This window comes from Ursus americanus, chromosome 16, assembly GCF_024610735.1.
Source record: "Ursus americanus isolate L20-20 chromosome 16, mUrsAme1.1.p, whole genome shotgun sequence".
Taxonomy (NCBI): domain Eukaryota; kingdom Metazoa; phylum Chordata; class Mammalia; order Carnivora; family Ursidae; genus Ursus; species Ursus americanus.
In genome coordinates this window covers 25,698,519-25,724,393 of record NC_142142.1, presented here as the reverse complement: position 1 = coordinate 25,724,393, position 25,875 = coordinate 25,698,519, and the positions used below count along the sequence as shown (strand labels likewise).

Sequence of the window (25,875 nt, the reverse complement as noted above, 5' to 3'; positions counted from 1 at the left end):
TTTATATTTACATCAAATATCCATATATAGTTATATATATGGTTTATTTTTGACCTTTTGTCACTCTATCCAATTTTTTGTGTGTATATATGTGTGTGTGTGTGTGTGTGTGTGTGTGTGTGTATATATATATATAAATTTTGCTTTCTTTGAAATTTTGGGATTTAGTGTTTTCTAACACACAGACCAAAATTCACTCAGGAACACTTGGATCACCCTGCTTTGTCCACCCTGTGAGATTATATTCTCTCTTCCCATCCCCTCTTTTTTGTTGTTGTTTTGTTTTTGTTTGCTTCTCTGTTTTGGTTTCTGATGGCTTCAGATTTGTCTAGTGTATATTTTGCTTGAGTCATGGTTGATATTTTTAATTTTGCTCACGTGCTCATCCATTCTTCTCTGGGCAAAATGAATAGAAGGAGAAATTCATAACAAAAGAAAGAACCAGAGGTAATGTTCTCTAGCACAGATCTAATTGATATGGATACAAGTAATATGTCAGGGATGGAATTCAGGATAACAATTATAAAGTTAATAGTTGGGCTTAAAGAAAGCATAAAAGACACTAGAGAATCTCTTAGTGGAGAAAGGAGATCTAACCAGGCTAAAATTAAAAATGCTAACTGAGATGCACTCTAAATTGGATGCTATAACAACTATGGTGTATAAGACAGAAGAGAGACTAAGTGATCTAGAAGACAGGCTGATAGGAAAGAAGTTGAGGAAAAGAGAAAAACAGCTAATAGCCCATAAAGAAAGGCTTCAAGATATCAATGATGCCATGAAACATACCAGTGTCAGAATTATTGGGGTGTCTGAGGTCAAAGAGAGGGAGAGAGGGCCGAAGGTATATTTGAGCAAATCATAGCTGAGAACTTCCCTAATCTGGGAAAGGAAACAAGCACTTAAATCCAAGAGGTAGAGAGGACCCCTACCAAAATCAATAAAAATAGATCAACACTCCAATATACAATAGTGAGGGTTGCATATTTTAGAGAAAAAGTGAAAATCCTGAAAGCAGCTCGAGACAAGAGGTTCCTTACTTACATAGGAAGGGGAATCAGACTAACATCAGACCTATCCACAGAAACCCAGCAGGCCAGAAAGGTCTGGCATGATATATTTAGGGTAAAAAGAGAAGAACATGGATCCAAGAATACTTTATCCAGCAAAGCTAGCATTCAGAATGGAAGGAGAGATAAAGAACTTCCAGGACAAACAGAAATTGAAAGAATATGTGACCTCCAAGCCAGCCCTGAAAGAAATATTAAGGGGGATCCTGTAAGCAAAGAGAAATCCAAAGAGTAACATAGTCCAGAAAGACACAACGACAATCCACAGAAACAGGGACTTTACAGGCAATAGGACGGCAATAAACACATATCTTTCAATAGTTACTCTGAATGTAAATGAGATAAATGCTCTAATCAAAAGACACAGGGTATCAGATTGGATAAAAAGGAAAGACCCATCCATATGCTGTCCATAAGAGACTCATTTTAGACATAAAGACACATCCAGACTGAAAGTGAGGGGGCGGGGAATCATTTATCAAGCTAATGGTAGTGAAGATGTGGAGAAAAGGGAACCTCTTGCACTCTTGGGGGAATCGAAGCTGGTACAGCCACTCTGGAAAATAGTATGGCGGTTCCTTAAGATGTTAAAAATAGAACTACCCTACAACCCAGCAAATGCACTACTAGGCATTTGTCCCAAAGACTCAGATGCAGTGAAAAGAAGGGCCACATGCACTCCAATGTTCACAGCAGCAATGCCCACAATAGCCAAACTGGAAGGAGCCAAGATGCCCTTCAAGAGATGAATGGATAAAGAAGATGTGGTCCATATATACAATGGACTATTACTCAGCCATCAAAAAGGATAAATACCCCCCCCCATTTGCATCGACATGGATGGAATTGGAGGGGATTATGCTAAGTGAAATAAGTCAAGCAAAGAAAGACAATAGTTATATGCTGTCATTCATATGTGGAACATAAGCAATAACACAGAGGACCATAGGGTAAAGGAGGGAAATCTGAAGGGGGAGAAATCAGAGAGGGAGATGAACCATGAGAGACTATGGACCTTGGGAAACAGACTGGGGGTTTCAGTGGGGAGGGGTTGGGGGAGGGAATAACAGGGTGATGGGTATTAAGGAGGGTATGTGTTGTGATGAGTACTGGGTGTTAATACATAACTAATGAATCATTGAGTACTACATCAAAAACTAATGATGTACTACACAGTGGCTAAGTGAACATAAAAAAAAGAAAAAAAAAGCTAATGGACCTCAAAAGAAAGCTCGGGTAACTATCTTCATATCAGACAAATTAGATTATAAACTAAAGACTGTAGTAAGACATGATGAGGGACACTATATAATACTTAAAGTGTCTATAACAAGAAGATCTAATATTTATAAATATTTATGTCCCCAACATGGGAGAAACCAATTAATACCAAAGTAAAGAAACACATTGATAATAATACATTAATAGTAGGGGAGTTCAACACCGCACTCCCAGCAAAGCACAGATCATCTAAGCAAAAGATCAACAAAGAAACTAGGGCTTTGAATGACACACTAGACCAGACAGACTTCACAGATATTTACAGAACATTCCATCCTAAAACAACAAAATGCTCATTCTTCTCAAGTGCACATGGACCTTTCTCCAGAATAGATCACATACTGGGTCACAAATCAGGTCTCAATCAATATCAAAAGGTTGGGATTATTCCCTATGTATTTTTAGACCACGGTGCTTAGAAACTTGAACTCAATCACAAGAGGAAATTTGGAAGGAACTCAAACACTTGGAGGCTAAAGAACATCCTACTAAAGAATGAATGGGTCAACCAGGAAATCAAAGAAGAGTAAAAAAATTCATGAACAAATGAAAATCAAACCACAGCTGTTCAAAACCTTTGGGATACAGCAAAGGCAGTCCTAAGAGGGAAGTACATTGCAATACAAAAAATTAGAGAAAACTCAATACACAAGCTAACCTTACGCCTAAAGGAGCTGGAGAGGGAACAGCAAATGAAGCTTAAACAAAACAGGAGAAAGAGAAATAATAAAGATTAGAGCAGAAATCAATGAAATATAAACCAGAAGAACAGTAGAACAGATCAATGAAACTAGAAGCTTGTCTTTTGAAAGAATTAATAAGACTGATAAACTTCTGGCCAGACTTTTCCAAAAGGAAAGAAAAAGGACCCAAATTAATAAAATAATGAATGAAAGGGGAGAGATCATGACCAACACCAAGGAAATACAAACAATTTTAAGAACATATTATGAGAAACTTTATGCCAACAAATTAGGAAATCTGTAAGAAATGGATGCATTCCTGGAAACTTACAAACTACCAAAACTGAAACAGGAAGCAATAGAAAATCTGAACAGATCCATACTGGAAAGGAAATTGAAACAGTACTCAAAAACCTCCCAAAAGCAAGAGTTCAGGGCCAGATGGCTTCACAGGGGAATTCTACCAAACATTGAAAGAAGAAATAACACCTATTCTACTGAAGCTGTTTCAAAAAATAGAAATGGAAAGAAAACTTCTGAACTTGTTCTATGAGGCCAGCATTACCTTGATCCCAAAACCAGGCAAAGACCCCACCAAAGAGGAGAATTACAGACCAATATCCCTGATGAATATGGAGGCCAAAATTCTCAACAAAATCCTAGCCAATGGGATCCAACAGTCCATTAAAAGGATTATTCACCACAACCAAGTGGGATTCATTGCTGGGATGCAAGTGTGGTTCAACATTTGCAAATCAATGAACATGATAGATCACATTAATAAAGAAAAGACAAGAACCATATGATCCTCTTAATTGATGCAGAAAAAGCATTCGACAAGATAGAGCACATTTCCTGATTAAAACTCTTAAAAGTGTAGGGATAGAGGGAACATACCTCAATATCATAAAAGCCATCTACAAAAAGCCCACAGTGGATATCATTCTCAATGGGAAAAACTGAGAGCTTCTCCCTTAAGGTCAGGAACATGATAGAGATGCCCATTCTCACCCTTGTTCAAACTTGTACTAGAAGTCCTAGCCTCAGCAATCAGACAACGAAAATAAATAAAAGGTATCAAATTGGCAAAGAAGAAGTCAAAGTCCCTCTCTTCACAGATGACATGATACTTTATGTAGAAAACCCAGACTCCACCCCAACATTGCTAGAACTCATACAGGAATTCAGCACCATGGCAGGATACAAAATCAATGCACAGAAATCAGTTGCGTTTCTATACACTAACAATGTGACTGAAGAAAGAAATTTAAAGAATTGATCCCATTTACAATTGCAGTAAAAACCATAAGATACCTAGGAATAACCTTAACCAAAGAGGTAAAGGAACGATACTCTAAAACTATGGAGCACTTATGAAAGAAATTGAGGAAGACACAAAGAAATGGAAAAACATTCCACGCTCATGGACTGGAAGAATAAATATTGTGAAAATGTCTGTGCTACCCAGAGCAATCTACACATTCAATGCAATCCTTATCAAAATACCATTGACATTTTTCAAAGACGTGGAACAAACAATCCAAAAATTTGTATGGAACAAGAAAAGACCCTGAATAGCCAGGGGAATGTTGAAAAAGAAAACCAAAGCTGGGGGCATCACAATGCCTGACTTCAATCTATATTACAAAGCTGCAATCATCATGGTATGGTAATGGCACAAAAACAGACACACAGATCAATGGAACAGAATAGAGAGCCCAGAAATGGACCCTCAACTCTATGGTCAACTAATCTCTGGCAAAGCAGGAAAGAATAGCCAATGGTGAAAAGACAGTCTCTTCAGTAAATGGTGCTGGGAAATTGGACAGCCACATGTAGAGGAATGAAACTGCCCATTCTCTTACACCATACACAAAGATAAATTCAAAATGGATGAAAGACGTAAATGTGAGAGAGGAATCCATCAAAATCCTAGAGGAGAACATAGGTAGCAATCTCTTTGACCTTGGTCACAGCAACTTCTTGCAAGACAGGCCTCTAACGACAAGGGAAACAAAAGCAAAAATGAACTACTGGGACTTCATCAATATAAAAACTTCTGCACAGCAAAGGAAATAGTCAACAAAACTAAAAGGCAACCTACAGAATGGGAGAAGATATTTGCAAATGATATATCAGATAAATGGCTGGTATCCAAGATCTCTAAAAACTTATCAAACTCAACACCCAAAGAGCAAATAATCCAGTCAAGAAATGGGCAGAAAACATGAACAAACATTTCTCCAAAAAAGACATACAAATGGCCAACAGACAAATGAAAAAATGCTCCACTTCACATCATTTGGCATCAGGAAAACACAAATCAAAACCACAATGTGATACCACCTCACACCAGTTAAAATGGCTAAAATTATCAAGACAAGAAACAACAAATGTTGGTGAGGATGTGGAGAAAGGGGAACCTTCTTAAAATTTTGATGGGAATGCGGCTGGTACAGCCACTCTGGAAAACAGTATAGAGGTTCTTCAAGACATTAAAAATAGAGCTACCCTACAATTCAGCAATTGCACTGCTAGGTATTTACCCCAAAGATACAGATGTAGCTGAGATGTCCTTCAACAGATGAATAGATAAAGAAGATGTGTTTTAGGGGTGCCTGGGTGGCTCAGTCGTTAAGCTTCTACCTTTGGCTCAGGGCATGATCCCGGCATTCTGGGATCGAGCCCCACATCAGGCTCCTCCACTGGGAGCCTGCTTCTTCCTCTCCCATTCCCCCTGCTTGTGTCTCTCTCTCTCTGTCAAATAAATAAATAAAATCTTTAAAAAATATATACACAAAGTGCTTAGAACAGTGTCTGGCAGATAGTAAGAGCATAGTTCATATGCTCTCCTGTTATCACCCAGTCAAGCTACAAGCCCAGAAACTGATATGGTCACCTTTTTTTTTTTTCTCATTCATACTCCACCTAGTATCAAGTTCTGTTAGTTCTTTCTACCTCTTAAATAACTTTTTTTAAAAAGATCTATTTATTTGAGAGAGAGAGAGTACACAAGCATGGGGCAAGGCAGAGGGAGAGAGAGAGAAGGAGAGAAGCAGATTCTCTGCTGAGGGCAGAACTATTCCTCAGACCCTGAGATGACCTGAGCCAAAACCAAGAATCAGATACCTAAATGACTGAGCTACCCAGATGACCTTATCTCTTAAATATCTCAAATATTTACTTCTTAACCCACCCCATTACCTTTGTCTAAACCAGAGTCATCTCTTATAGATTTCTTTATCTGTCTCCTAATGTTTCTCCCTACTTCTAATAGTGCTAATTTTCAATGTATTCTTCTTGCTGTATACAGATTATCTTAAACCAGGGGTTGGCAAGCGATGAACCACAGACTCATTACCCTTATTTATAAATGAAGTTTTCTTAGATCACAGTCATACCCATTCATTTATGTATTACCTATGTCTGCTTTCACACTACAATGGCAGAGTTGAATTGCTACTTACATCTGGCCCACAAGCCTAAAATGCTTAGTATCTTTCTTAAAAAAAAAAAGAAAAAAAAAAAGAAAAAAAGAAAAAAGTCTTTGGAACCCTATCCTAAAGTCAAATATGAAAATTACACCCCTGTTTAAGACATTTCAATGATTTTCAGTACCACTAGGAAAAGTCCAAAATCTTTAAAATTATTTTTAAAGCACTTCATACTCTCCCCTGCCAACCTCTTCAGACTTCTCCCTAGCCACTGCCAGACACCAGTTCTTTAAATACATTTTCTCTCTTACTCCCAATGCTATTAACTCTTTCTTGAAGATTTTTATCTCTGCCTTGATAATTCCTACTCATTCTTCAAGTATGAATTTAGTTTACTTGCTTAAAGAAGTGTTTTTTGCCTCCCTCCAGACTCGATTGAGTGTTCCTATCTCTGCACTTCCTCTAAATCACGTCTTTAAGTCATTACCTAACTATTTGCATGAAAGTCCCATATCTATCATATTCACCATTATAACCTTAAAATTTATTGCAAAGCTTAGCACAGGTATATCATATATAATTGTTTAATGAATTAATTAATTAATATAGCATAATTCCAAAAACTTCTTACAGCCATCTGCAAGCCTAATCAAGGAACCTAATGTTTCTTGGCAAAGATAACCTGGCATCTGATTCTTCTGAGTCCTCCTTGGATGACTGGATTTAAGAGTCTCTGATTTGAAGGATAAGAAGCACCTGGACAGAACCCCATGTGGAAAGGAAGGCATCCAATTGCCTATATTTGGGACACAAGCTGACCTCAGAATTGACTGTTTTTGCTGCAACATTATTATTTTTAATGATAGGAAAATAAGTAAATTTTATTAAACAATGGTGAAAACATAAAGGCCATACCAGCCTATGATCGCAAAAACACTACCAAGATTTTTTACCTAAATTTGATACTTTGCTTAAGATAATTAAAAATGATGGGATGACATAATCTGAGCTGTGACTCTTAGGTGCTAAGCAGAAATACCATGGGAAGGCTATGAGTCAAGAATCTTGATATTGGTCAAGAATGAGAAAGCAGAGGGATCTAGAGCTCATACTTAGTTGAATGCAGTTAATTTCTTCTCCAAAAACATCCCAATTAGTCTGATTATTTGGTGACTGAGACAGGGGATCTCAAAAAAGACTCAGCCATCATATTCACTGCCCCTGAAAGTTTTCAAACTTTTACAAAGAAAATTTCTGCCTTCAAACATTTTGCATATTATGTAGCTAGCAGTGATCGCCCACATTAGTGACTGATTTCTTCTTTTTTTCTTTCTTTTTTCTTTCTTTCTTTTCTTTTCTTTTTGTTTTCTTTCTTTCTTTCTTTCTTTCTTTCTTTCTTTCTTTCTTTTGATAAGGGATCATAAAAGAAAAAAATAACTTTGGCTCAATAGCTTTTTTTTATGATGACTTTTTATGTGCTTTCTTAGAGAAAAGTTATAAAACTTAGTTCTTTCAGTTTCCATCAAAGATATACAATGTTTCCTTCTTTTTTTGTGTGCAAGTCACAAAGGAGCCATAACTGTATATATTTTCACATCAGATGTAAAATTCATGTCTCACTTGTGACTTATGCAAGGAAAATAGGAAGCTCCATTAGACAGACCTACAATTTGTCTATAAATGGTGATTTGCAACTGGGGAGTACTTTCCTTTGAAATCATTAAATCTTTATAGCTAAGTATTCCTTCTGCCTTGACAGATTCTACACATTACCTTATCATATGTATAAAAATGATCTTTAAAAAATATCTTTAATGACTGCAACAATGGCCAAAGTTCATCCAACACTTTCCTTACTTTCTAGAACTATATTTGGAGGCACTTTTTATCCTGTCACTTCAATAGCACATAACAAAAAGCTTGTGTCAGAATTTCAATGCAGCTTCACATCATCTTTTGCTGTTATTAGCTGATATTTTTGAGCCAAATGAATAATGCTGTCCTCAGTATACCATTAGCTAGAAAAAAACTCCTTTATCTTCTTTAAGTTGCATTGCTTATTCTGCATGAAAAGCAAATGTATAGTTGAATAGATATAATTTCAACAAACTAAAATAGGGAAAAACCTAACTGTGCTCTGGCTTACCATCAAAACTGACATTCTACTCATCCTTTCAGTATAGCTAAAATCAGTCCTCTTTTTAAGCAACAATCCCACATTCACATTATTATTGAAAAGAAATTTGCTTTGAATAATAATATGAAACAGGTTAAAATCTTATTGTATGCATAATTTTTAAATCCCACATGCCTACAAAAAATGAATGAATTATTCTTGATTACAGATAAGTCATTTGAAAGCAGCAAAAATATTTGATTTCACCTAACTCATCATGGACAAAGTAAATGACCATGGGGTATCCAAAATACTTGTAAAAAGTGAGCACTGCCAGTAGGCTCATGATTACTATCTCATTTGATAACATACGTATATTATTGCATACAGAGATCTTTCGAAATAACCTTTCAGTCACTCCATCAATACTTTTCAAAATTTTCACATTCCAAAGCTTCTAACAGCTTAAAGGCAAACATTTTAGGATACTAATCTTGAGGAAATGAGAAAGACAAAAATGGAAGTAAACAGCATTAAAACTTTCATATTTTGAAAATATCTTTATTTGAAGGGAAAATGCGCACTTTCCATAAACTTGCCAGTGCTTTCCTGCATACATTATGCAATGTAGCATATCAGGTTATGTGAAGTTCCACCAATCTGCCATACTATCTCATAGTTTTCTGTGTTCATGTACATGGGTTTTACTGCCAAGAATATACTTTTGCTGCTTGGATTAATTTACCTCATCCTTCAAGGCTCACCTCATGAGTCATCTCTTTGGGCTGCATTCCCACACCTCTCAGTCTAATATAAATAGTCTTCTTGACTGTGTTCTGTTAACACTCTCTCCTGTATTTGAAACATTTTGTTCATTTTTTTTGTCTTTTCAATTAATTTATGGATTTCTTAAGGCATTATGTCATTCATTTTATTTATTTTTATTTCTAATATAGGTCTGGCATATAGTGAAGTTCTCTTTATTTTTTCCTTGTTAAATCGCCCTTTTAATTTCCACTTTTTCCTCTAAAGTAAAAATCATAACAATGTATCAGAGGGTTTATAATGTATGTAGAAATAATGTGTATGATAAATACAGCACAAAGGATGGGAAGGGAGACATGTTAGCATATTGTTCTCAGGCAAATACTGCGTACTTTAGAACAACCATGCACACATAAAAAAAAAAAAAGCTATACTTAATAAACCCATAGAGGACTTTAATGAAATACTAGAAAAAAGGTTAATTAATAGAAAATAAGGCAAGAAGGCAAAAAAGAAACAAATAATTTATGGGATAGACAGAATATTCATAATGCTAACTTAAACCCAATTGCAGATAATTATATGAAATGTTAATTCACTAAAACACACCCAAGGCAGACAGTGTCAGACTGGATAAAAAAGCAAGACCCTGTTACATGCTATCTGCAAGAATTCTGTTTTAAATTATACGTGTGTGTGTGTGTGTGTGTGTTATGAAACCCCAAGTTCAGCTACTTGTCGCTGGAAAAGACAATACTCAAGAGACAAGTTTTGACTAGAAAAGAATTTGAACTTTATTCAGCCACCTGGGGAGAAGGTGGATGCTTGTCCAAAAGTCAACTCCAAGGTTTCTGCCTGGTCTGGGGACTTATAAAGGGGGCTAAGGGAGTTAGTCAGTAAAAGGAGTGCAGTGGTCTGCAACATTTCTTTATCTCAGTGTATGGGGGTTTAGCAAGGGGGGGTCTGGTTCTTATTTCATGAGGTGCAGGAGTTCTCTGTTCTTTCTGCAAGGGAGGATAACCTCTACAGATACACAAAAGGAGGTTATTAAAATCATTTGCGTGACCTGAAAAAAAAACCGCAACAGTTTGCTAAAAAAAAACATTGCTAGGCTAACCAGAAAGCCAAGGGAGCTTCAAACAGACTTGCTGGTCTCTGTGGCTTGGAAAAGTTTTGGACCTTCACTCCTCGAGGCCAGTACCCTGTCTGCTACTGATCCAGGGACATGGGTCAGCAAGTAAGGAGTATATTATCTTGAAGCAAGCTAACCCTTAAGACTGGTTAGAGTGCTCTTACATGTGGGTATAAATATATATAGATTTTGCTAATCTGTTAGGTGTGAAATGGAATTTCATTGTGGTCTAAATTTGCATTTTTTCTAATCATTAATGAGATTGAATGCATTTTCATGTTTCTTGATCATTTATGCTTCCTTTTATCTTTTGCTCATTTTTACAAGTTGTTTTTCTTACAGATTTGTCAGAGTTCTTTATTTAATGCATTAGTCTTTGTCAGTTATTTGTGTGGCAAGTGAATTCTCCCAGGTCGTGTCCTTTAATGAAAATAAATTGTTAATATTAATGCAGTCAAATGTATCAATATTTTTGTGGATAGCAATGTTTTAAATATTGTTAGAAAAATCATTCCTTTCCTACAAGGATATAAAAACATTTTCCTATACATTTTTCTACAAGAGTTACCAGTGATTGAGGAAAAGTGAAACTGAAGGATCATGTGGAAGTTTTGGTACCTGAATGATGTTTGGTACATCATTCTTTCCTTATTTTATTGGCCAGAACTCAATCACATGCCCCTGACTAAGGGTTGCTAGAAAATAAGGTCTAATTACATGCCAGGAAGGAAGGGAATGTGTGTTTTGAACACTTAGCCAGTCTATTCTTGTTAAGAACATTTGAATTCTTCCCACACATTGAATGCATTCACCCTTTTTCCAAGGGAGACAAACCAAATCCCATCTGGTCTCTGCGTCTACTTGTGTCCAAGATTTCCAGATCTCCATCAGGTCCAGATATGGATTATCCAGATTCTCTAACATATGTACTTAAAAGATAAATTCTGTGTCTTTACATATGGTGGAACAAGAATTGATTATCCACAGAAAACATTCCATTCAGAAAAGAAAAGAATGAAAGAACCAAACTAGTCACTGATGACACAAATATAAATTCTCTTACAAAATCATTCATTTTAAAGGCCCTCTTCCTTGGGTGTGGGGTGAATATGAGGAAGTTCTTAATTAGACACTGATATCACTCTTTGGAAGAAATTGTCTTGTTTACCCTCCAGGGTATCTTGGCTCTACTATGACATTTCCCTTTTTGTTTTATTCCATGGCCATAATTGAAATGTGTATTGAGGAATATTCCCTCCTTGCAGGTTCAAATTTTGCAGCTCAAATTCCTGTTGGTCTACATTTGGAAATCTAAAAATTTGTTTTCAGGCTCAAATACTCAGTGTTCTGTTGTTGCTTTAAATTCAGACTCCTGCTTTCTTTGGCAATGCAGTTATCTCAATATCTAATTGGCTTCTGACCTGTTTGCTTCCACTCAATCCCATCTACTAGTAACTTCATTCAAAGTTACTCCCTAGGAATAATTAAGTTAGCCTGCTTTTTTATCTCAATATACTGGCAGCTACCTTGAAGCCACCAGGTTCTGTTGGGAAGACCAAAACCCTTAGCTTTGCCATGGGGTTGATTTTTAATGGCCCCTTGGTATATCTTTTTATTCTTATTTCCTACTGTCTCGGATCTATAAAAAATGAGACTTTCTAATCTAATTCTAATCAATTATATATTGCCAGAGTAATGCTGCATAAGAAAGCACCCCAAAACTTAGCAGCTTAAATCAATAACCATTTATTATTTATAACAAAATAAAATTGGTTTTGTGGTTCTGCTGACTTGACTCAGACTGAGCTGATAACAGCTGAACTAACTTCTAAATGGATCAGCTCTAGGGTCCATTGGAAGCTGGTTGGCCTGGAATGTCCTTTGCCTAGACAACGTGGCCCTGCTCTATGTGCTCTCTCATTCTCCTGCAAGCTAACTTAAATGGTTCTCATGGCAAAGTCAAGGGCACAAGAGAAAGAGCAAAAGCACACAAATCCTTGGAAAGCTACATTCTAATAGCCAAAGCAAGTCATAAGGCAACCTAGATTCAAAGTATTGGTTAACAGACTCCAGCTTATAATGATAAAATCTGCAAAATCACATGGCAAAAGATGCGCATATAGAGAGTAGTTGAGAAGACCATTTTTGCAATTAATCTGCTTTACTGACCAAGGTCTCACATTTTGCAGCCTTTCTATTCTCATTAATTCTGCTGCCAGTCTATCCAGTATTTTCCTGACCTCGTCTTATTTTCCTAATACTTTGATGAATAAAGCTAGTAACAATCCACACACACTTTTAATATTCTATTTTCTAACTCCTTCACTAGTCTATGTAAGCATATCAATGACCTTTCCACACTATCAAAGATAAAAGTTTTACCAGATTGTTTTGCCACTACATAACAGGGTCTTCATTTTCTCATTCCCCAGTATCAGATCCTTATCTTTTTCATCCTGACTATTCCAGATATGTTATGTCCTATTGTGACAGTTACCCATTTTTATGCCAATTTCTATGTTAGTAAAGTAATGTTAGTAGATATAATAAGTATTCAAATATTAGGGTCTTAGCAAGATAAACATTTCTATATCATTCACACAGAATCCAAAGAAAGTTATTGATTGGCACTGGTGAGGTAGCAGCTTGACACTTTGAGCTACACAGTTATTTAAAGACCTAGTCTCTGCTATCTTCATCCTTTGACTTCCAAAATTGTCCTGGGCATTGATATCCACCTAGGCAAAAGAGAAAGAGAATAGAGACTTTGGGGGAACAATTATACTACATTTTGGGGTCAGAAATCATGGTCAGCATCATGGTCATACCTATTTACATAGGAAAAAAGCAAACATGTGTCCAGGAGAAAATGAAATGGATTTGGGGGAGGGCTGAGCTTCCCGCTCTTTGCTATATGCTACATTCGTTTGGAAAATTATACTTTTTTAATAATTACCCTATTAATTTTACCATGCATTCTTAAAGTCTAGAGTTAATATCTTAACCATCCTCCCCAAAGCAAAAGAACTTTAAGACATATTACCTCTCTACTCATTCCTTTTTAATTACATGCTCTTTTTGATCAATAAAATTCCACCCAAGATTTATTTTGACAAAAGTTAAATTTCTTCAAAAATTTGGAAAACACTAAAATGATATTTGAATTACACAATTTAACAAAAAATACATCAGAGCTAATTTCTAAACTTTTATCATAAATAAAATATACCTTTTTATAGACATGTAACTTTCACAATAATTCATCCTATATTTAGCTACAAAGATTGATTCAACAAGTTCCAAAAAGCAGAAATGGTACAACCCACTCTCTCTAAATATCAAAACATGGGGTGTGGTTATGTTTGATATCAGAGGATGACAGTCTTATACGCTTTTATTATTAACCATAAATAATAACTATATAGGTCATTCAGCTCAAAAAGAAGTACAATATAAATGTGCTGATCAAGAAAAAGGAATAAATAATAAAATAATGGAAACTCCTGAATTCAAACAAAAACAAACAAAAACAGCTAAAAACTCAAAATTCTTATTTTAAAGACCATTAAAATAGATAAAATCTAACAAAGTTAATCATTTGAAAAATCATTATATCTAACATTTATTGGATACTCACTATTTGCAACGTGTTTTGCTAAGTGATTTATAAGAACATAAATCACTTAATGCTCAAAATAATATTGAGAATCATTATTTCATAAACATCTATTAAGTTCTATGTGCCTAGCACTCTATGAGATGCTGTGAACATACTGATGAACAAGAGAAATAATGCCACTGCCCTCAAGATATTTACATTCTGAAGGAGCAAATAAATATGTCCATTTTACAAATGGAGAAATTAGATTCATTAACTTAGATAACTTTCCTAAGATCACATAGCATTTTATGTTCCAGTTGTATTTTAACCTAAATTGCATTCCTGAAATTCCATATTCAACCAAAATGCAAAGCTTAAAAAGCCAGGGGGTGGGGGGAGTTATGGGGGGGAGAAAACATACACTACTAAAATTATAAAGGGGATACAAACATCTTCATCATATTATTATAATTTTTTTTGCCTGTTTGTTCTGTGCCAAGTACTTTAAATAATTAATGTTCACAACTACTCTCTGAAATAGGTCATATTATTTCCACCATACTTTACATTTGGGGGAACTGAAGAAATAAGATACTAAATAACATACAGTTGCAGAACTTTTTTATCCCCAGGAAGTCTAGCTATAGAAACCACACTTAACTACTATGACAATGTGCAACCACTCATGATTAAGGAATTTTTAATAACTTCAAACAATTATTTATGCAACTTACTGCTAAAATATTGAAGTTAGGGATGGAATACTTGATTTTCTAGGGAAACATGAATTGCCAAGGTTGACACAAGCAGAACACAACACAATTAAGGAAAACTGGAAGAAACTAAAAACATTATCAAAAAACTAACTCCAGTAATGATGGCAGACCCAGTTGACTTTTTTTGAAAATCCTATCGGTGTCCTAAGGAACATATAATTTCCCTACTATTTAAGCTATCAGAGAGAGGGGAATATTCTGACATATTCACTAAGCTATCATCCCTCATTATGATACCAAATCTGTCAAAACTAGCTTGTAACCAAACCAACCACTAACTCACTAACAAGTAAGCACACACAAAAACCAACAAAACTAATAAACTAAAAATAATCTCACCTTTGAATATAGATGAAAAATTCTATTTAAAAAAAATTACAAATTAATACTCATACATATTAAAAGAATGATATGCTATGCCAGTGTAAGGATTATTCCAAAATGCAAGGTTCAATCTTCTTGGATGTTGGATATATGTACCTACCTGAATAAACAAGAAAAGCCGTCTACTCTAATCCAGAATTTCAATTCTATGCCTTATTCCTAAGGAACAAATCAAAAAGGTGTTCAAAGTACACAGGTGTTTATAATAGCATTGTTTATAATAGTGAACATTGCTGTCCCTTCTATAAGGAAAAATTAGTGTAAAAAAGCCTTAGACTTAGGAATTATAACCTATGGTAGAATGTTATAAGAGCTTTGAGTTATAAAAAATGCACAAAGCATTTATATTTAAAAGAAAAAAAATCCCTGCAGACTACACAAATAAAGACTTTGCTGAAAAAGAGGCATGGGTCTCAAAGGATTAGTAGGATTTTAACAGATATAATTGGAAACACACAGAGATATGTTTCTGGGTCAGGAGATATGGAAGGAAGTAGTGAGAAATCAAATTGAAAAAGTAGACTGGGTCCAAACCATAAAGTGCATTAAATATAGATAGTAATAAATAAATCAGTGGGACAGAACTGAGAAGACTGAAACAAATTCAAGTATGTGAGACCAATTATATGACAAAGACAAGATACCAGATATTGTAGAGAAAGGAGTTTTACTTTAATGGCACTGAAATAACTAGTTATATTCCCTATCTAACACCAAAACATGAATATAATCCAGATGGATTAAAGATCAAACTATTCAAAACAAAAACAAAAAACAAACAAACAAAACCCACAAAATACAGCCAGAAACAATGCAAACAATATGGACATAAACATGTTTACAGATAGTTTTTTAAACAAACAAAATATAGAGGTTGTGAAGGAAACTATAGATATGTTTGTTTCCCCCAAAAACGTTCATAAAAGTGTATTAGAGATGCCATCATAAACTAGTACACTGAGGGAGAATTTTTCTGAGAAACAAAGTCTTAGTGGCTCTAATACACAAATGAACTCTAAGAAATAAATTTTAAAAATACAAATAGGCAAATAGAAAAATAAAAGAAAAAATAGGGGCGCCTGCGTGGCTCAGTTGTTAAGTGTCTGCCTTCTGCTCAGGGCGTGATCCCGGCGTTCTGGGATCAAGCCCCACATCAGGCTCCTCTGCTGGGAGTCTGCTTCTTCCTCTCCCACTCCCCCTGCTTGTGCTCCTTCTCTTGCTGGCTGTCTCTCTCTCTCTCTCTCAAATGAATAAATAAAATCTTAAAAAAAAAGAAAAAAGAAAAAATAGGAAAATAACACAAGCAAACAATTCACAGAAAAGCAGATGCAAATAGCCAATAAAAGTCTAAAAAAAGTTCAGTCTTCTTTGAGTTCAGAAAAATATTAAAGTAGCAACAAAATGTCATTTTTTACTTTTTGATACTGACAAAAATTAAACAGATTGATCACATAAAATGGTTGCAAGGATATGGGGAAACAGCCTCATATGTTACTGATAGATATGGAAACTGCTACTATATTATTGAAAAACAATCTGGCAGTACTTATTAAAATGAAAAATGTGGGTGCCCTTTGATCCATCAATTCCACTTTTGTGAATGTCTGCTGCAGAAAATAAAAGCAATAGTATGTGATATATGTGCAAGGTTGTTTAGAACAATATTGTTTTTTAGTGGCAAAAAAAAAGAGAGGAAAAAAAACTGGGACTACACTTAATGCCTAACTATAGGGGATGGTTCATTAAATTCTGATACATCTATATAATGAAATAATATGCAGCTATTAACTAGAATAAGTCAGGAGTTTATCTTGAATTTGATTTTTTAGTTATAAAGTATCAAGTATAAAACTTAGTTTTTTAAACAAAACAAAAATAACTCATCATTTGTGTATATATATGCATCATAAAGACAAAGTGGAAGATTACATGTAAACTGTATTTGTTGTTGCAAAAAGAAGATATTTGTGGAGGTGGGGGTAAAAAGAGTTCTTAGTTCATTTAGTTTATGACTCTTTTAATGTCTTCGAATAATCATAAATTACTTTTATAATTTCATCAAATTACTTTGCCATTCAAATAATTTTAAAAGATCTTTTTAAAATAAAGCATAATGTATTAAAATGTATAAAATATTGTCTCTGAATTACTTTACTGAAATATGAAAGAAAAGGAAGCTATCTGCCTTGAGTGTAACTACTTACCAGACAATACACATGGAAAGTGAAGTATATCAACCAGCACGTGATCCTTAATTGTGATTACACTTTATTTCACTCAGCCTATTAAGTGCTTAAATTACCAGATAATAGAATCTATGTTCCTAATAGTGGAAAGTGTATTAATGGTATTTTTGCTCCTTATTGTAGCCCAGTTCCAACAATCACATGGATGAAAGTTAATGGTTATATTCCTAGTAAGGCACGTCTGCGGAAATCTCAGGCAGTGCTGGAAATACCCAACGTGCAGCTGGATGATGCAGGCCTATATGAGTGCAGAGCTGAAAACTCACGTGGAAAAAATTCCTTCCGTGGACAATTACAAGTATACAGTAAGTGCTCTCCGCAAAGCACATTGCTCTAGTCCCAAGAGTCAAACTGAAAATGCAAATTAATTTGAACTAAATATTGTTTGTTAGGTAACAAAAAAAAAACAAGTAATAATTTATAATCATACTTCTTTTGCATGGTAAAGCATCATGTAAAATTACCATATACACAGAAATGCTTTAAATTAAAAATGAATGAGGAATTATCAGCTTCTTTGTACAGAGAGTTGATACACTTAAAAATGAGATGTTTTCCTGTCATCAAAGCCATTCTCTGATAAGTTAAAACTCTTGTAACCTCATTAATTCATTCTTACCCTTGGCCTGAGTCAGGAGTTTTAATCTATTGCCCATGAACTAAACCCTGCCCAGCAGTCACTTTTTTGTAAATAAAATTTTATTGGCATGCAGCCACACCCATTTGTTTACATATTGTCTATGTCAGCTTTTGCTCTGCTGTGGCAGAATAAAGTAGTTGAGACAGAATTAAGTAGCTGATTTGCAAAGCCTAGAATATTTGCTATCTGGTCCTTTACAGAAAGATATGTTTGCTGACCCATGATTTAAATTAATACATCTAGAAGATAAATATCCTTTACAACCTACAAGCATTTATATTGTCCAAAATGCCAACCAGGTTGCATGTAAGAATTGGGAAAACCTACTTCAAAAATATCTACAATTTCATCTTTACTTCTAAGGATCATAAATTGTATCTACTTTTCATATTTGCTTTTATAGGATATATTATGCATAATATAATGGGCAAGCGATAGTATTCTTATTTCCTACATGAAGACGGTCAAAAAAAAAAAAAAAAGGAATACTATAGTCCAGAGCATTGATATAAGAAAATTCAGATGCTTTCAATATGAAATTATCCAAATTGCATATTTGGCTGAATCCACCAAGCAGCTACAACTGTCACTGCATCTCAAGATCAGTTCTCCTAAAAAGCCTTCAAAGGAACTCTTAAAGAATAGCCTGAAATATTAATATCTGAATTCAACCTGCCTTTTCTTTCCTTATCTCTAATAACTCCTTTAGGATTTCAGCAGTCCAAACTTATTGAATCTACCATGCACATTTTATTCATTAATTTATTCAATTAATATTTATTAAGTGCCTGTTATTGCTCTACATATTAGCAGTAGAGCTTTCAAGGAACTCATGATCCATTGAATTAGATGAAAAACAAACCCCACATTAGAGCAGAGCATGCTGTCTGCTTTGATAAAGGCATGTGCAAAGAATTATGGGAGCAGAGTCTACTGCATTCTACTGGGATGATTCAGGAAGAGATTTCCAAAGATTTCCTTAAGCTTTTCTTTAAAGGCTAAAGAGAGAAAAGCATCCTGGTGAAAAGACATAGAGTCATTTAGAAGTTTGTAAGATTGAAACACTAGCACTGGTTTATTTTTAGGTCATGGGTATTATAGTTTGATGAAACTCACAAACTGTTCATGATTTCTTATTACATAATTAAGTCAACTGTCCATAGGGAAAAAAAAATTGTTGCTTCTGTACCACAGTGAACAATAATTAACATTCAGATCATATCAGTTTGATTCAATTAGAATTATATCAGTAACATTTATATCATATCAGTTTATCCTCAAAAGTCTGAAGTGATACTAGTGTGTCTCTACAGATAAAAATCTGATACTGAAAGACAAGTGTTCAACCAGAACCTTTCCACTCAGAACACAAAAAAATGCAACGAGTGCCTGTTACTCTTAAGGCTATTTGGGAAAAGTTCCAAATCTTTCTGTGTGGTGAAAAAATGGCCCACACCTAAGTTGTCACGAGATTTACAGTTTGAGACAGAAGCTCCTATATGGCTCTACTCTACCACACCCCTCCCCATCCTAACTACTTGATTCATAGCAGTAATGATTATTTCCAGGAAAATAGAAAAAAAAATGATTTCACTCAATATTACTGGTTTACTTTAAGAGAGTACACTACTAAGAAACAAGGTGTAGGCTCACCTTGTCACACATAATTTGATGTACACTGTAGGCCAGGTAAGGACAAACCTGCCCAAAGCATGCATCATTTTGGATAGAAAATAATCAAGATTGTAGGCTAGAAAAAGAAACGGCCAGCTTGCTACTCTGGTATATATTTCTGACAGTTTGGGAAGGTGTCTGGAGAATTTGGCCTTTCACTGTAGCCAATATTTAGGGTGGTTTTCTACTCTGCTCCTGATTTTGCCTGGATAGTCCCAGTTTATGTCTGTACCACTGGGACAATTACAACAAGCTCTACCTCACTTTGAGAAGTATCTTGATTATTACATATTCACCCAATTTGTACTTTTAAATCTGTTGCCTTTGACATAGATCATTTCTCCTCACGCATCAAACTCTGTAGAAAGTAGAAAGAATCTTGACTAGCATTTCCACTTGACTGGCAACTGATACAGAATAACATGATACATGAATATTCTACTGTATCCATGGTTTGTACTTGGAATGTTCTCCTTTCAGGAGAATGGATTTCTGTTGGAAGCTCTATAACCTGAGCTTCACCCATTGGAATAAGTAGAGGCTGACACTTTTTACCCAAATTGCTGATATTCACAGAGTACTGAAAATACAGGATTTTTCCTGTTTTTCACTTTCTTTTGGAAAGTGTAATTATGGGAATGTTTTATGTGTTCAGTTAGATATTAGATTCAATGGTGAACCAATTTCCAAGACAGCCTTTCAATCTCTCTAGTCTTATTTTTTTTTGTCAAATCATTACAAAATAAGTGCTGATATAGGTGGTAGGCATAAATTTAAGTCATATATTTTATTATTTATAATTCATTATAATTTATAATTATAATTATATAATATTATATTATAAACATAATGCAACAAATAACATAAAGTCCATGGTGGTAAAATAATAAAAAGTGGCTCAGTCAGTTAAACCTCCAACTCTTGGTTTCAGCTCAGGTCCAGAGATCAAGCCACAAGCGACATGGGGCTCCACACTCAGCAGGGAGTCTGCTTCTCTCCCTCTCTCCCTCCCTCTCCCTTTGCCCCTCGTCCTGGCTCACACATACATGCACTCTCTCTCTCTCTTTCTCTCAAATAAATCTTGGAAAAGACCCCAAAATTTTAGTAATAATTGAAACTTAGAAAAACTGCTTATTTACTCGATAGTCTTTTGTATTTTGTTTATAATACACGGTATTATATATATATGGTATTTTATTTTTTTTAAAGATTTTATTTTTTTACCTGAAAGAGAGTGAGAGTGAGAGAGCACAAAGCCAGGGGAACGACAGAGGGAGAGGCAGAAAAGAATAAAATCACGTATATGCCAGTTTTTAATGAATCTATTTCTTTGGTAAAAAAAAGTATTTTGAAGAACAGCTACTGAAACAGATTTTTGGATTTAACATGGCAGCTTTCCCAACAAGTTTACAGCACCATAAAGATGAAGTGGCAGACACAGGACATGCTGCTCATATTTACCAATTTTCTGGCTTTTAAAGAAGTGTTTCAGGAATATAAAGCCTTAAAAGAAGGAAAGGGATTGGATTTAAGCAACTGTTTAGTGGTGGCTTTGTGTAAATCTCCTTCTATAACAGTTTCCCAGAAAGATCTGCAGCCCTAGGCCCCACCTCCAGGCAATGAAATCTTTCAGTGTTGCCCAATAGACTGGGAAAGGTTTTGGCTAAGAAGAATGTGACAGAAGAATTCATATTGGAAAGACTGACTTTATTCTGCAATTCTTTATTAATGTTAAGTATCGGTGGGTCAAAAGACAATCATCTGATCCTCCTGAGACCTATTTCTCCTGTAGCACTTTCTTGTGTTCAGTAACCCTAGTCCTCCTTCCTGAGTCCAGGCCTTTCTCAGAGGCCTCTAAGTCAGGCTCCCCTGGAACAACCCCAAGTCCAGCATTCCACCTAGGGCCTCTTCCCCAATATACAATGTCAGTATGTCAGCATTTGGAAGAACCCAGCATCTCCAACTGTCTTTGGCCCAGCAGGCTCTGCATGCCCCACCTGGCTTTTTGTGCACTCACAGCTTTCAGTTTCAGTCTTGCAGTCTCAAAAAGGGTTTTTGACTATTTGGGAGATTTATCAAGGGTGTTACTCAAGCCAGCTGCCCCTCTTGAGATTTCTGAAGCATCTTCTATCACAGCTAGTCTTGGCTCTAGGAGTCAACTGAGAGCTGTCCTTTACCTAAAGCTATGCATGAAAATCAATTCCTAGTATAATATTTGTAGTTCTTGAATTACTGTCTCCTGCTGGTCTTGACGTAGTCCCACTGTTTCTATAACTGTCTTTTAAGAATTTTTGGAGGGCTCCTGGGTGACACAGTTGATTAAGCGATTGACTCTTGATTTTGGTTCAGGTTATCATCTCAGGGGAGAGATCAAGACCCGTGTTGGGCTCCACGCTGAACAAGGAGCCTGCTTAAGATTCTCTCTCCTTCTCCCTCTGCCCCTCCTCGCTCACACTCTCTCTCAAAATAATAATAATAATAATAATAATAACATCAATAATAATAATAAATTCATTTTTAAAAAGAATTTTGGAAAAAATAATTTTATAGATGAATAATCAGGCTAACCTAGCAGATAGAATTTTGGAATTACTCACAAAAGATCAGAGTATTATGTTCTGTGTGCTTTTTAGCTGTTAGTACTATGAAAGCAAAAATGCTTTCTATGTTGGTGTTTCTATTTTACTGGGACCCGTGAATGTATGTGTACGCTGGACTAAAAGCATAGTCCAGGATAAAAGCTATCCCTTTCTTATAGTGTGTTGTGTTTCCACAGGTTTGTTTAAACCCTTTCTGTCTAAATCAGTTCATTAGGTTTTCTGTTGGGGTAGGGGCTCTGCAGTTTCTTCACCCTGTCAAAATCTTCCTACCATGGTGGTGTTCCACTGGTCTAGCTCAGCTCTAGTAGGAGAGAACAAACAGCTTTCCTGTTAATCTGTCTACTTTAATTTAGTACCATGTTTGATAGAACATTACTGACCAAAAAACACAGATGTCACAAATCTTTTTAAAAAGAAGAAAATGTAATAGTTCAGTTCCCAATGTGTAATATATATATTACATATATATGTATTTTTACATATTTATATATATGTAAAAATAAGTCTGTACTAACTTTTCACTTGGCTCTTATAGTCTTAAAGGATGAGCTAGAGGCTCTGCGTGTTTCTGTACTGATGTGCTTATTAAATACTTTTGTACCATGAAAAATAAATAAAGAAATGAAAGTAGGGAGAGATTAAGGGACTAATGAAGGGAACAAATAGTTGCCAGGAACTTGTTTTAGGCACTACTGCAACTACTAGGTACTTTACATGCATTAACTTACAATAACCCTCAGAAATTAGTAATCCTGCTTGACAGATGGGGAAAACAAGGCCTAGAAAGTTTAAGGAGCTTATTACTATATGTCCCATTAATAATAAGCTATAAAACCAGATTCCACCTTAGAACTGGCAGTAACACCAGAATCTGGCCTCCAACTATAAGCCTCTGAGTGAAATATTGAGGAGTTGAGCTAAGGCATGGGATAAGAATGGATGGAGAATAGTTAATTCCTGTTTACTCAACTTTTATTAATATTAGAGACAAATGAAAATCTTCACGATTAGTTCTCATTCTCTGTTTTTCTTTTCTCCAGAGTTGTGTTTTTCTATATTAGGTGTGATTTAAAAAGTATTTTAGCTACTGGGGTGCCTGAGTGGCACAGTTGGTTAACTGTCTGACTTTGGCTCAGATCATGATCTCAGGGTCCTGGGATCGAGCCCCATGTCAGGCTCCTCCACACTCAGCAGGGAGTCTGCTTGTTCCCCTGCCCTTCCCTCTTCTCTCTCTCTCTCAAATAAATAAATAAAATCCCTTAAAAAAAGATTTTAGCCACTGAAATACACTAAATATTTACCATAGAAGTTAATACAAAATTATATATTCCTGATTGAAAATTACATACATGAAGAAAATTTTTTTCAGTCCTATTTCTTTGGAAAATGTATCTTACCTTGAGTTTTGTTGTTATGACAATGATACTATATATATATTCACAGTTGATAGAAAATGAAGTTCATGTTAATGCATGAGTAATAGATTGAGGAGATAAAGTAAACAGTATTTACAACCAGCATATCATCATAGTAGCCAATTGAATAGAAATTACCATCTATAGCTTACAGATAATACTCATTAAAGTAACTCATTCATAGTCACATATTAGAGCAAGGACTGGGTAGCATTGGATTTGAACCTACCTACATTTACCACCAACTGTATAATCTTTCCAGGATACCATGTTATCCCTCACTGGCCCACAGATGAGAATCCTAGTATTGATAATGATTTGTGTGCTTAAATATGTTGACTCTTCAACACTTTAAAATACAGGAGCAATGAAGGAGGCCAATAACAATTAGCATTTATCAATAGGGGTTTTGAGAATTTCTAATGACAAGAGATAATAAGCAAGAGTTTCTTTATGCACATCTGCTTAGTGTTTTTAAAAATGTTACCTGGAGACTGATCTCAAGCTCAAATGTATTACATAAATAGTTATCAATATGCACTGCATCTGGTGAGAGTGTAACAGCATCTGGATTTAAAGTGCCATTCTTTTACCCCCTAAAATAGGCGGCCTAACAAAAGATAGATCAAGAAGTTACTAGTTTTTTGTTTATTTAATTCTAGGGGCCTATTATAGGCCATTTTTTATTTGTAGAATTGTTAGTAGAGTGAATTTGACTATTTTAATTGCATGTCTGTCTCATCTACTAGATTTTGAGCTGACAGCAAACACACACTGTAACATATTGATATTCTCAGTGTTAAACATTGTGCCAATAGTGGTGTCCAATAAATATTTGAAGAAGAAAAGGAAGGAGAAATTATTTCTTTTTAATTTCATTCATCAATTGTTGGTTCCTATGACAAATTCATTGTGGAATAAGGACTCTAAATTAGGCCAATTTTATAGAGTAATCTAAAATATGTTTGAAGAAATGTTATTTTGATTTCTAATTTTTCTTATTTCCTAGATGACACAATCTATTTTTATTCTAATAATCCTTTCTTTCCTAATTTTTCATTTTAGTGCCTTTTTATTTTTTATTTATTTATTTTTTAAAGATTTTATTTATTTATTTATTTGACAGAAACAGAGAGACAGCCAGTGAGAGAGGGAACACAAGCAGGGGGAGTGGGAGAGGAAGAAGCAGCTCCAGCAGAGCAAGGAGCCCGACGCAGGGCTCGATCCCAGGACTCTGGGATCATACCCTGAGCCAAAGGCAGACGCTTAATGACTGAGCCACCCAGGCACCCCCATTTTAGTAACTTTTTAAGATCTCTTTTCAATTTCTATTTAACTCCCATTAGCTGCATCTACCAGCATGAATTATAGTGCATTAAGGGACATATCAAATACAACTAACCTAAAATAAAAACATAAAAATATACATATATAACTAACCAATATCTTATAATTAATTTTATATGTGGGTCAGTGTTATGTCTAAAATAAATGTACCTGTCATATCAACTTTGCTTTTGATAATCTTGTTATCTAGATGGGTGTCAAACTATAAACAACTAAAAAATCCAATAGCAGTTTAAGTCAGCAACAGGAGTAACAAGCTACTATGGTGATTATTTTCCAAGTGATTAAGAACTAAACATGTCCAAAGAAGGTGTGGATGACTCCCTTTTGAGTTTAGAGTTAATAAACCTTATATAATTTAGACTAAATGGTGAATTATTAGTATAACTAAAAGAGACAATGAAGAGAAGGAGAACATTCCACGTGGATTTAAAAATTTGAAGAAGATACATAGTGTGCTTGGGAGATAGCACACCTGTATACTTAGATTTACTTAGATTACAAGGGTCATGAGTAGTATGAAATAAACTGGTAAAGTAGAATAGGAAAGTATACAGAAAGTCCTAATGAGAAAGTAGAGTTTAATATTGCTTTTGTATCTTACAATTCCTATCAGTATTTTTAGAATATATGACAGAAACTTATAAAGGGAATGGTTTTAGAAGCAAGTCAGAATTAATATTTGAAGATCATGGTGGTAAGATTTTTGCT

The 25,875-nt window shown here is 35.0% G+C and overlaps 1 protein-coding gene across 5 annotated transcripts in view; it reads left to right on the top strand.

Moving 5' to 3' along the window:
- The window catches only part of CNTN5 (contactin 5), a 1,325,220-nt gene that overhangs the window by 983,615 nt on the left and 315,730 nt on the right, over nucleotides 1–25,875 (top strand). For all 5 annotated transcript variants that reach the window (XM_045790825.2, XM_087868224.1, XM_045790823.2 and 2 more), the window contains one exon: nucleotides 17,612–17,793. In XM_045790825.2, coding sequence (XP_045646781.1) covers nucleotides 17,612–17,793 — 182 coding nt within the window. The remainder of the gene's footprint in view (nucleotides 1–17,611; nucleotides 17,794–25,875) is intronic.